The sequence below is a fragment of the Dermatophagoides farinae genome, chromosome 1, assembly GCF_024713945.1.
Source record: "Dermatophagoides farinae isolate YC_2012a chromosome 1, ASM2471394v1, whole genome shotgun sequence".
NCBI lineage: Eukaryota > Metazoa > Arthropoda > Arachnida > Sarcoptiformes > Pyroglyphidae > Dermatophagoides > Dermatophagoides farinae.
In genome coordinates, this window is record NC_134677.1 from 555,366 (window position 1) to 567,730 (window position 12,365).

The 12,365-nt window shown below is 30.8% G+C and overlaps 3 protein-coding genes across 7 annotated transcripts; 1 reads left to right on the forward strand and 2 right to left on the reverse strand.

Moving 5' to 3' along the window:
• Window positions 1–12: 12 nt before the first annotated feature.
• On the reverse strand, window positions 13–4,654 carry LOC124493143 (uncharacterized). Of its 5 annotated transcripts, none has more exons than XM_075728554.1 (2): window positions 4,399–4,654; window positions 13–1,822 (listed from the first exon to the last, which is right to left on the reverse strand). In XM_075728554.1, the coding sequence occupies exon 2, from the start codon at window positions 833–835 to the stop codon at window positions 137–139; it is 699 nt and encodes a 232-aa protein (XP_075584669.1). In that variant the 5' UTR covers window positions 836–1,822; window positions 4,399–4,654; the 3' UTR covers window positions 13–136. The 5 variants fall into 5 exon arrangements, with proteins under 5 accessions (XP_075584669.1, XP_075584675.1, XP_075584666.1 ...); XM_075728560.1 differs by lacking the exon at window positions 4,399–4,654 and adding an exon at window positions 2,865–3,063; XM_075728551.1 differs by lacking the exon at window positions 4,399–4,654 and adding an exon at window positions 2,755–3,063.
• A 1,899-nt stretch (window positions 4,655–6,553) lies between these two features.
• LOC124491728 (GMP reductase 1-like) lies at window positions 6,554–8,446 on the forward strand. Its single transcript, XM_047054423.2, has 2 exons — window positions 6,554–7,248; window positions 7,363–8,446. The coding sequence occupies exons 1-2, from the start codon at window positions 7,042–7,044 to the stop codon at window positions 8,206–8,208; spliced, it is 1,053 nt and encodes a 350-aa protein (XP_046910379.2). The 5' UTR covers window positions 6,554–7,041; the 3' UTR covers window positions 8,209–8,446.
• Window positions 7,376–12,333, reverse strand: SWIP (strumpellin and WASH-interacting protein). Its single transcript, XM_047054422.2, has 2 exons — window positions 12,167–12,333; window positions 7,376–12,105 (listed from the first exon to the last, which is right to left on the reverse strand). Exons 1-2 carry the CDS (start codon window positions 12,201–12,203, stop codon window positions 8,399–8,401), a joined length of 3,744 nt encoding a protein of 1,247 aa, XP_046910378.1. The 5' UTR covers window positions 12,204–12,333; the 3' UTR covers window positions 7,376–8,398.
• Between the last annotated feature and the right edge of the window lie 32 nt (window positions 12,334–12,365).

Genomic DNA, 12,365 nt, shown 5'->3' on the forward strand with positions numbered 1-12,365 from the left:
TATGTAAACAGATTTTTTTTGTTTGTTTTTGTTTTTGTCTTTAGAAAACAATTTTTATTTTCAACTACAAATCAACCAAAAATACACAGCAAAACAAAAAACAAAATTACAGAAAGAGAAAGCGATCGAATGATGATCAATGTAAATCAATACGTAAAACATATTTAAAATTATGGCGAATAATAGCGAAACCGATGCCGGTAAAAAATGACAAAATTGAACAAATCAAATGAATAACGGCAACAATTTTCAAATCATAACGTATGGTTGTATTTGTTAACCAATCACCAGCCAAGATGGCCATCATATCATCATCATCACCATCATTACCATCATGTTGATCAAAATAACAGCTAAACATGTTGAAAAAATAAATGGCAATGATAAAATTTATAATGGCAATCAATGTGAATAGAAAAAAACTTGTACGACAAAAATTACGACGAAATTTTGTCGTCTTAATTCTTGTACATAAACATTGTATGATCAATAATAATAATGAAATAACACTGGTTATAATGGCAACAATTAATGATAGATTCACTTGAATCTGGCGATGATTCCAACATTGTGGTCGTGGAAATAATAGATAAATATAAGGCCATATCGATGTTGCCAATATGATCAATATGATCCATGTTAGATAATAAATGGCACCTAAACGTATTAATCGTATACGTCGTTCACGATTATTATTTTGATTTTGATAATTTAACATTGATTTTGGTGTCAATCGTTGACAATGACAATGATGATGATGATGATGATGATGTCCTTTTGTCGATGGTGTCATTGTCGTTAGACTTGTTGATTCTTCAATATTTGATGAATCCATTTTTCTGTGTGTGTGTATGGGTGTGATTTGAAATTATTTAAATGAAAAAAAAATCCTCGGTTTTCAATTTTTTTCCTCTCTCTCACACACAATAAATTATTTATAGAAAAATGAAAAAAACAAAGCAAAAAGTGTGCAATGTGCGGTAGAAAGCCACACAGACGAAGAAAAGTGAAAAATTTTTCAATCCATGGATGGAGGTTTTTTTTGTTCAATAATTTTTTCTCTGATGAAAGATTTTTCTATTTTGTCAATCCCAAACACACATGTGAAAACACTTTAAAAAAACGAGGGCAAAAAAAATGAAGCAAACTTTGTCTCTATGTGTGTGTTTGTTTGTTGTTGTTTTTTGTTGATTAAAAATGATGTTGTTCAACAAAAAAAATGAAATGAAGTGAAATGAGATGCGAAAAACATAAATTCGACTTGTCAACTCTCTCTGTTCGTCTTGTTCTTCTTCAAAAAACTTGACAACAATAAATTATTTGTGTGTAGTTTTTTTTTTTGTGGTTTGATCAGTAAAGTTTTGCCAAGACCAGCGTGAAATGATGATCATAATAACAATAAAAATTAAGTCAAAAGAGGCAAAAAGTAAGAGACACAAATCTTACACACACACACACTGAGAGAAAAACATTTCAAAATTCAGTCATCCGTTTTTGTTTTACATCATCATGATCATCATTGTTATGTTTGGTTTCCATGTTTTTGATTATTATGATGATGTCGATGATGATTTCGGTTTACGGCTGTACAGACTACAGAATTCAATCTTTAAACAATCATCGTATAAGTTTTTTTTTTCATTCTGGGAAAAATGATTTTCTTTTGTCTTTTCTTGGCGGTGATTCAGTAACAGCAGTAGCAGCAGCAGCAGTAGTACAATTTCATTGTGAATTTGATTTAAAAAACATCAGTAGACATCATCATTATATGGCTAGGCTGTGTCATTAACGTCAAAATGAAACGAAATAAAATCATCATCATCTGTTTATTACAGAAAATAGAAAATGGAAAAAAAAACAAGAAAATTGATTAATTATTCATTGTAAAGCATCTGGAAAAAAAAACTAAAAAAAAATGAATCCAGAATCAAATTCTCTCTGCGTGTGTGTGTGTGTGTGTGTGTGTGTAACTTTGAAAAAAAAATCATTCCATTCTGATTGATCTGATATTGATTTCGATGTTTTTTTCTTTTTACTACCACCACCAAAACTGTCACAACTTGTCAAAAAGAAAAAACAAATGTTACGCCTTTATTTGTTTTGTTTTTGTTGTTGTCGTTGTCGTTGCTGTCCGGACATCATCATCATCATAATGCCACAACCACTAATGCACACCACCACCACCACCACCACCACCACCACCACCACTAACCACCACATCATTATAGACATCATTGTTGATTGTCATCGAAAAAAAATATGATATGATCTCAAACATCTGACGATGACGACAACAACAACAACAACAGCGAAAAGTAGAATAATCGATATGACAACCAAAAAAAAAAAAAAAAATTCTTCATTCATCCGGTCGAATGAATGAATTAGGATCATATACGACAAACACACACACACAGACATATGGAAACATAATTGTTATTTAGATGGTTTTTGTTGTTGTTGCTGCTGGATTTCCGGTTTTTGTGTGTGTGCGCGTGTTCGTCTACTAATTATTATAAATGTCCTGGATCATAAATTCAATTTTTTTTTTCATTTTTAAATGAATAAATGTCAAGCTAGGAAGTTTGACATGAATATAAATAAATAAATCATTAAAATGAAACGAAAGAAAAACTTTATGATCTAGAAAGAAAGAAAAACAAACAAACGAACGATATATCATCATCATCAAAATCAATCGATCGATCGATCATGATAATGTAAACAACAAACAAAAAAACAAACACAAAACACGCATATTAAAAAACAATGAAAACAGGTAGAATATATGCAAAATGATCAATAATCAATATATTGAAATATCAAACAGAATAAAAAACAAACAGCAAAAAAAAAATTGATACAGTAAAACATTGACCAAATTGTTGATTGACTTGATCGACTTGATCAATTGATCATTATCATTACCATCACCATCACCATCACCATCACAACATACAAACAAAACGAAAATGGCAACCAAATGACTGACGATCGATTGATTGATAATGATGATGATGTTTGACGGTCATTGTAAAAAGGGAAAAACAAAATTTTCCACCTTCATTACTCACCAGAGGAAAAAGTGAATGTTTTGAAAATGAAAAAAAAAATTTTTTCGTTGTGAAAATATGAAAAAAAACTGGTTTACATTTTTTTTTTATTTTAGCTAGTGGCCATCATCGTCGTGGTAGTCGTCATTGCCGCCGTTGGTTATTTTTTTCAAAAAAATTATCAAGAAAAAAAATGACGTTTGGCAACAACACATGCAATGTGTACATCCACACTGGCACACAAGTGATGTGAATAACTAGAGAAAAGGCGTCATACGAATCATCGTCATGATCATCATGATCATGATGATGATGTGATGAGCTAAAAAAAACTTGTAATTACAAAATAGACACATCAAACGCACACACATAGACAAACGAAAAGAAAAACATCCAATGATCAAGAACCATGCGTTTAACCACACACACACACACACACAAACAAACAGAATAAGATGTGTGTGTGTGTGTGTGTGGATATTCAATTATTAATCATATCAAAAAATAGAATTCCGTATAAAACAAGAATCTTGATAATGGATCATTTCGTTCGATCGTTTATCGGCAAAAAAAAAACGTGATTCAATTTTTGCCATTCAATTTAATCATTGATCTATTACATAGATAGATGGAAAGTCAATACTTGTTAAAATTCAAACATAACCCAAAAAAACACCAAGAGAGAAAATCAACAAATAAACAACCAGAATAAAATAAGGGCACGATTCTTGAATTCGTGAAAGAGAAGTGGAAAAAAAACTAGTCGTGTTGTCGCTGTTGTTGTTGTAGTTGTCGAGAATAACAATGTAATGATAATGATAAAATTTTAATGAATAAAATTATGGTGAAACGAAAAAAAGTTTTTTTGTTCAATTTCAAAAAATTCTTTAAAAAAAAATCTTTGAACAAAAAAAAAATTCTCAACAAACGGTAGGTGGTTCGGTTCCGTGATCATTATATTATAAATGACAACAGACAAACGAATGAAAAACAAAGAATTGAATAGTCAAAACACAAGAATACAGAATTCCAGACAACAACAACAACAGTGCGGTAGCAATAAAAATGAGAGAATCAAAAACCAAAAAAAAAAAAACGACAACAAAGACGATCCGACAAAGAATCGTCGTCGTAATAATAAATGAGAATATATATGGCACAGTTGATGGAGAATGGAGTTTTTTTTGAAATTAATTAATTTATTTATTCATTCGATTCATTCGGTGATTTAAGACGATGTTTTTTATTTCTTTCTTTTTTGCTGTTTTGTTTTCATTCTTTTGATGTTTTTCATCATCACCATAAAGAGAATGGTCATCATAAAATGAATTTTTTTTTCACTTACATCTGGTTGGTTGGTTGGTTGGATGGTCGTTTTTTTTTCGTACAGCTAAACACACAAATCGCATTACACAATTGACGCAGATTGAAAAAGATTTTCAATCGATCGATCTATGTGGTTTTAGATTACAACCACCATATATATATCTGATTACAATCGATAATGGTGAAACAAAAAAAAATTATCACTGATTGATTATCACACATTTATATTTAGATTATCATTGAAAAAAAAATATTCAATCGATTGACAATTATTTGTTCATGATAAAAAAAAAGTGGTGCTGGTGTCGAATGCACAATCTTTGTGGCAAAATTTTTTTTTTGTCGTCCACAAACATTCACTGAAATTCACAAACCAAATGATGATGATGATGGATGTTTTGCGCATTTGCAAAACAAGTCAAATTTAGTGAATAGATAGTGATCAGTCAAAAACCAAGTAAACCAAAAAAAAACTAACGACCAAACAACAACAACAACAACAACAACAACAACAGCGGCAGAAAAAGGCTAAACAAATATAATGTTCCGCATTATATTCCATAAGTTTCTGATTCTGTAGATCATTTTTTTTTTGGTTTTGGTTTTGTTTGTGCAAGTGTGTGTATGTTTTTTTTATGGATGGATCAATCTGGTTAGTGTTTGTTTTATTTTTTTTTTGTTTCTTAACATGATTTTAAATTGGTTTTTTGAGTTTGAGCCTGTGTGTGTATACACCACACTATTGTGAGATTAATGATTTTTTTTTTATATTCTGTTTGGATTCTCAAGAATTACAAATATAAAAAAAATGAGGGAGAATAATTGACACGCAATGAAATCAATGACGATGATCGCAGTTCATAGTTCATCATCATCACCATCATCATCATGAAAATGGCAGATTTTAAATCGATAAATATCGATTATGATGATGAATTTTCGGGTAAAAAGAAAAGCAAAAGCAAAAAAAAAAGAGATCATTTCCAGACCATGAATTTCAATTAGCAATTTATCCAGGTGAATAAAAAAAATGTATGTATGCAAGTTGATTGATTGAATGAATGAAAAACACAGGTAGATATATATGTGGCCTGGTCTGTTTTTTTGTTTGTTTGTTTATCTTAGAAAAAACACAAATTTTTCGCATTTATTTTTTTTTTTTTTTTTTTTGATTCTTTCATGGCATAGAATTTGACATTTGATATTTGAAAAATGGAAAATATTCTGGATTTCATCATGACGGGATTCTTCCAACAACAACAACAACAAAAAAGAAAAGAAAACTTTTTTTTCTCGCTGTTGTCGTTTGTTTTTATGATGAAAACATTTCAATTTCAATTTTTTTTTTTTTTTTGATTCAATGAATAAATTCCTTATTTTCAATTCTGCGTGCGTGTGTGTGTGTGTGTGTTTGTTTTTTTTCCTGTAACCAAAAAGAAAAAGGAATTTAAAAGCTAAAATCTTAGCTTCAACAAAAAAAAAATAAATAAAAAATACGGTGACAAAATTCAACCAAGCGAAAAAAAACGATCATCATCATCATCAAATGTCATCTTTTTATGTAAGATATACATACACACACAAACATTGAATGTGAAATGGAAAAAAACAAATAAAAACAAAATATCCGACCATTTAAATTCAAGGAAATGATCCAAATGAAATAAAAAAAACTTGTATTTTATCCAAATGATCAAGATCATGATGATGATCATGACGACGACGATGACGACGACGACGTTCATCCCTGGTTAAATAATCGATGATCATTCAGTGTGCTTGCTTTATACGAGACAAAAACACATACTGAATTGATTACACTTCAATCGGTTTGTTTTGTTCCGAGCATACCACACCAATAACGATATTTTATAGTTAAATATATATGTACCACTCCCATTGATGATATTCTATAGAAAAGAATGAAAAAAAAAACAAAAATGAACATTGCACGCACAAGCAATAAAAAAATGAATGAATGAATGAACAAATTCTTAAAATGATGACGATGAAAAAAAACTAGAGCACGTTTTTTGTTGTTGTTGTTGTTGTTCGTAGTCATCTTTTTCATTCTCATTCACGTTTGATTCTATTCTGTTTAGGAATTTTTTTTTTCTTTTTATTAATTCCCACATTGTTTCAAGTGTAGAATTGAAAAAAAACATAAAGAATTTGCTTCTTCATTTCTACAGGAGAATTCTAGAAAAAAAAAGTTTTTCATTATTATTATTGACACATATGTAAATGAATCATCATATACCTTTTATCATTCAGCAACGACGACGAAAAAAAATGTCAAACTGTTCATAAAATTTCTTATGCTTTCTCTTTTTTCTTCGTTCATATGTGTGATTGAACAAAAAATCACAAATCGCGTTTTATCGAAAAAAAAAACCAAAAAAGACCGACGGCTAATAAGTTCATTCATTCATCATTCAAGGTCACATCATCATCATCATTCACCAGCAGCATTGTCGACTCATCTCTCTTTTTTTTCTACTGATCATTATCATCAAATCAACGACGACGACGACGACGACGATCATTCAACATTTGAAATAGCAAAAAAAAAAAAAAAAATTCTTTTCATTTCATTTCACAACCGTCAATCAAATAATAATTTCTTTACATATCGACCACATATACACACACGAAAAAAAACATGCCGACCATTGAAGAAGGAATTAAACTTGATTTCAAAGATGTTCTATTGCGGCCAAAACGTTCAATATTAAAAAGTCGTGCCGATGTTGATCTGAATCGTGATTTTCAATTCCGTAATTCGGAACATAAATATCATGGCATTCCTGTCATCGCTGCCAATATGGATACAATTGGAACATTTGAAATGGCTATTGTATTGGATAAAGTAAGTGAAATTTTTTTGAATATTTTTTTTACGATTGATTTGACATTTGATCTTTTTCTTTTCTTTCTTCTTTTCTTTTCATTTTTCCACTTCGTTGTCATACATCACTGGCAGCACAACTGTTTCACTTGTATACATAAACATTATTCCTTAGAGGAATGGAGAGATTTTGCCCAGAATCATAAGGATACACTTAAAAATGTTGCCGTCAGTTCTGGTTCAAGCCAAAATGATTTTGAAAAATTAAAAGAAATCATCAATATAGCACCGGATATAAAATATATCTGTTTGGATGTTGCCAATGGTTATAGTGAATCATTCGTAACATTCGTAAAAGATGTTCGTGCTGCATTTCCTCATCATACTATTATGGCAGGAAATGTCGTTACTGGTGAAATGGTTGAAGAATTAATTCTTTCTGGTGCTGATATAATAAAAGTAGGCATTGGTCCTGGATCGGTTTGTACTACACGCAAAAAAACTGGTGTCGGTTATCCACAATTGTCAGCCGTTTTAGAATGTGCCGATGCAGCACATGGACTTGGTGGTCATATCATATCGGATGGTGGATGTACATGTCCAGGTGATATTTGTAAAGCATTCGGTGCTGGTGCCGATTTCGTCATGTTAGGCGGTATGTTAGCCGGACATGATCAATGTAATGGTGATGTTGTGGTCAAATCGGATGGACAAAAAGTGAAACAATTTTATGGAATGAGTTCCGGTACAGCTATGAATAAATATCATGGTGGTGTGGCCGAATATCGTGCCAGTGAAGGAAAAACCGTTGAAGTACCATATAAAGGTGATGTGGAAAAAACCATATTGGATATATTGGGTGGTTTACGATCAGCATGTACATATACTGGTGCATCACGATTACGTGAATTGCCCATTCGTACGACATTCATACGTGTCACACAACAAACGAATGAAATTTTTCGTCAGCTTGAAGTTTAAAATTCTAAAAAATAAAAATCATCACTTATTTTGGGTGCCAATTCATACACACACACCCACACACATATGATGAAATCAGTACCGTGGCCTTTTTTTCTGTCTGGCATTCATTTTTTTCATTTTATTTTATTATTTTGCCCATTGCCCATTTATATACATAAAACACGTACTTAAAAAATTTTTATGAATTTCAAAAATTTGATGATTTAAATAAAATTCGACAGCTTGTCATATTAAATTTGAGTAGTTGAAATTCACGATGAAACATTTCTATTCGTTTGATTGTTAAGCTTCGTGTTTGTTCAACATGATCATTCGATGCTGTTGTTGATGATGATTGAGGACGATTTATTAAGTTGGTGGCAGCAATGGATTCTTCTGTTTCAAATTTTTGAGGCATTGATTGTCGAACATAATCATCTATCGATGCAAACCATTGTAAACAATCAAAATCATTCAATTGATTCAATAATTTCAATACATAAATTACACCCAAAGCAAAACCATCATCAGTAAACGATGCACCTTCTTGTTTATTTTTTCTTGCCAATTTCTCTTTACAGTGGATAATATATTCAACATAATTCAATGTAGTGGCCGGTAATATTACATAAAAATTACGCAAATGAACATGTTTCGTATCACGAAATGTTGGTGCAAATACTTCGACCAATAATTTAAAATAATCAGTTGCTTCAGAATAATTATCTGCTACCGTTTTCAATACAGAATCTAAATTACGAGCAGCTTCAAATGTTTCTTCAGCTAATTGATTTTCGGTTGATTCTTCTTGGACCATTCGTTCAAATATGGTTTGTTTCAAATCATCAAGATCTGGTACAAAATTGGCAATTTCCGCCGTACAATGTAATGCACCACTACGAAGCATCCGTACAAATCCCATTACATTACCGATTTGTGTAAGCAATTGACGAAATTTGTCCAAATATGTCATACCATCTTTAGCGATGCCAAGTTTACGAATTCCTTTTACAAATTTATCCGCACGTTCAAATGGAAATTTAGCCAGTCTGCCAGAAAGACCATTATTATTAGCCGAAATACGATTCATTTCTTCATTGGACATCATTTCACGAAAATGACGAATATCTTTTATCAATCGAGATTTGATATGTTCTTCATGAAGAAATTGAAATAATGTTTGCAATTTTTTCCGTAGAAATTGATATGCAAAATTTACGGTTGAATTCAATATACCAAAACCATGTGTTTGAACCGAATTCGCCACATGTCGAATGGTAAGAACATTCAGATGTTTGTTTGAAGAATTTCTTTCGACAAAAAATTGATTATTCAAATTATACATGTAAGCTGCAACAAATATATGAATATTACGTGTGATTTCCAATACATCAAGTCCTTGTTCCAATGTTTGCGTTGGCAATTGAAGCGATGCAAATTCCAGACCAAATTTTGAATGTGCAAATCCCAACATTGATTCATATGTTTTCCAATCATGCAATGCTATTGTTGTCATATTGTATGCAAGTTCATTGAGAAAATTTTCAAAATATTTTTTAAACCAAATGATTTTTCGTCCATAAAAAATTTTCATCAATTCTGCGCTTAAAAGTTTTGAAAAATCTTTATAATTCCGTTTGAATGGATTTTTATCGCCAAGTTGAAGATCCAAATGTGTCAGGAATCGTAATTCATCTTCAAAATCTTTACAAACTGGATTTAAAAATTGTAACTTGAATGTACGTAAAACATCATCAACATAAGCTTGTATAAGTTTTTCCGATTTTGTTTCATCATCAATTGAATGTAGCAATGGAATTGAATCGGAAATTGCGGCAAAAAAATATTGTAAATCATTAATATCAGTACAGCCGATGGATTGGCTACCAAACGAGTCGTAAAAATGACGAAAATAAACTTTGATAATTTCATTATTGAAATAAAGATATTGACAATCAAACATTTGACTGATGATGTTGAATATATTCAAAAAGAATGCTAAACGATTGGTGAGTATTTGTATTTTCGTCAAATCATCATTGGTGAAAAGATCCACATTAGATGTACAATAAGCAAAACATAATGATATCAAACTAAAACGTTTCGATGTAATTACAGGTCCATTCAAACAATTAGCACAAAGAATTATTGATGATAAAAGATCCAGTTTTTGTTCGGAATAATTTGTAACATTATTCAGTAGTTTACGTTTTGTTCTGGTCAATATATTCAATATTGCACAAGCATTATATTTTTGATAATGTGTTGTCACTTCGATCAATATTTTCTTGTGTCTTGAAAAAAATCGTTTAATTCCTTGCAACAATATTATTGCTTTACAAAGGGCTATCGTATCGATTTTCGATAATGGACAATTACATTGACAATGAATTGCAATACAATTACGTATTAGATTCGATAATTGTCGTATGTGTTCGAAACCATCTTTCATTAATTGAATATGGATGAACACCTGATTCAAAGCATCACCATCACCGATATCATTATAGAATCCTGAATTGAATGATTGTTCAGTGGTAACTAGCCATTGTGTTATCATCGGCGTCAATGATTTCATTTGATGATCAATAAAACCGGATTTCATTAATAGTTCACGTTGATTAACAAAATGATCAAACATTTTGGTATCGGCTAATTGTCTGGGTAGTGTATACAGAAGCATTTGATCAGGTGAAATATTTATATTGCCCGGAAGATGTACATAGATTATATTGAATTTTTTCTGCTGATCGATCAGTATTTTCAATAATTTTTTATCCGAATCTTTCCAAAACATGTGTATGTATAAAGAGAAAAAAGTCGTCACGGATAAAAGTCGATATTCATCAATAAATTTTTCTTCACTTTGTTCCAATTCTGTGCACACATTACGTATGTAAGAGGCCATATTATCATTTAAATGGCAATTTTTCAATATCGTTTCATTTTCGGCAATATTCAAATTTATTATTGAAACTACAAGGCCTTTGAAAAACATTGAATCGATACATTGAAACGTTCTGTTCATTGTTGTCGATGTGGATGAATGTGTTCCCGCTATTGAACCTTCCAATAATTCACGTTCAATTTCATTGATAATTGTCATTAAAGATTGAATTTCATTTTCACGATTTTCAAGATGATAATGCGATAGATCTCTCAATACGGTTTCCAATGATCTTTTATAATTGAAAATATCACGTCGTATTACTGATGATTGTTGACTGAATACCTGGTCAAGATTGATCAATGTTGTGGCTAGATTTGCGAATGATTCCCATGCAATATCGAATCGAATATTTTCATTTAAATCTGGCAATATTTCTCGTAATGATGTCTGAAATTGTTTATCTTTTGTTTTGACATTTGCATACAAAAGAAATGTATGTTGTTGCATAATCAGATTGGTGGCCACTTCATAGCAACGTTTTACATAACATATTAAATTAAATAAAATTGGCAGTATGGATGCAACAGCTGAAAATTCATCATCTTCATCAATCATTTTGTTTGTATATTTATCATTGTCGGTTTTTACATCCAAAACTATCGCTTCTTTTGCTGCCAAATTGATAACATTATCTTCACGATATAACAGAATTGGACCGATAAATTTCTTGATGCCCATAATGGACAATTCATTCATTTCATCCACCAATGAAGCAAATACTAGCATTAATTTATTCAATTGAGTATTGCCACATGTTTGTAATAATTCCATGAAATTTGTATGCTCTTCAAACAGGATATTTTCATTACGAGCATAAAATTGTCGATGTTCATCGAAAAATGTGAATGAACTAAAACCACTATAGGAATCATTGAAATCAAATTTATCATTAACATTTTCGATATCCGAATATAGTTCATCGATAAATGTTCGATATTTTTTCACTGTATCATGACGTAGTTTGTCTAAATGAATAAAATGAATAGAAATGAATTGATTTTACACAAAAACCAATTAGCCACTTACCAATTATTTCTTGATCCAAATCTGAAGAAGTGGACATTTTTAACAAATTTTTTTCCGGCACGTAAAAAATGAAATGATAAAAAAAACACCTCTTGATTCAAAACACCACAGATCACCACAAAATATACACTCGACAAATATAAGAATTTCGAATTACACAAAAATATCGAATTGACTATCGATAGTCACAATGCGATTG

Excerpts from the sequence above, each read along its gene's own strand:
- LOC124491728 (XM_047054423.2), top strand. The coding sequence starts at position 7,042 with ATGCCGACCATTGAAGAAGGAATTAAACTTGATTTCAAAGATGTTCTA. Across the intron at positions 7,249-7,362 it reads TGGCTATTGTATTGGATAAA|CACAACTGTTTCACTTGTAT; the intron begins GTAAGTGAAATT and ends CATCACTGGCAG.
- SWIP (XM_047054422.2), bottom strand. The coding sequence starts at position 12,203 with ATGTCCACTTCTTCAGATTTGGATCAAGAAATAATTG. Across the intron at positions 12,106-12,166 it reads TTTGGATCAAGAAATAATTG|ACAAACTACGTCATGATACA; the intron begins GTAAGTGGCTAA and ends TTATTCATTTAG.
- LOC124493143 (XM_075728554.1), bottom strand. The coding sequence starts at position 835 with ATGGATTCATCAAATATTGAAGAATCAACAAGTCTAACGACAATGACA.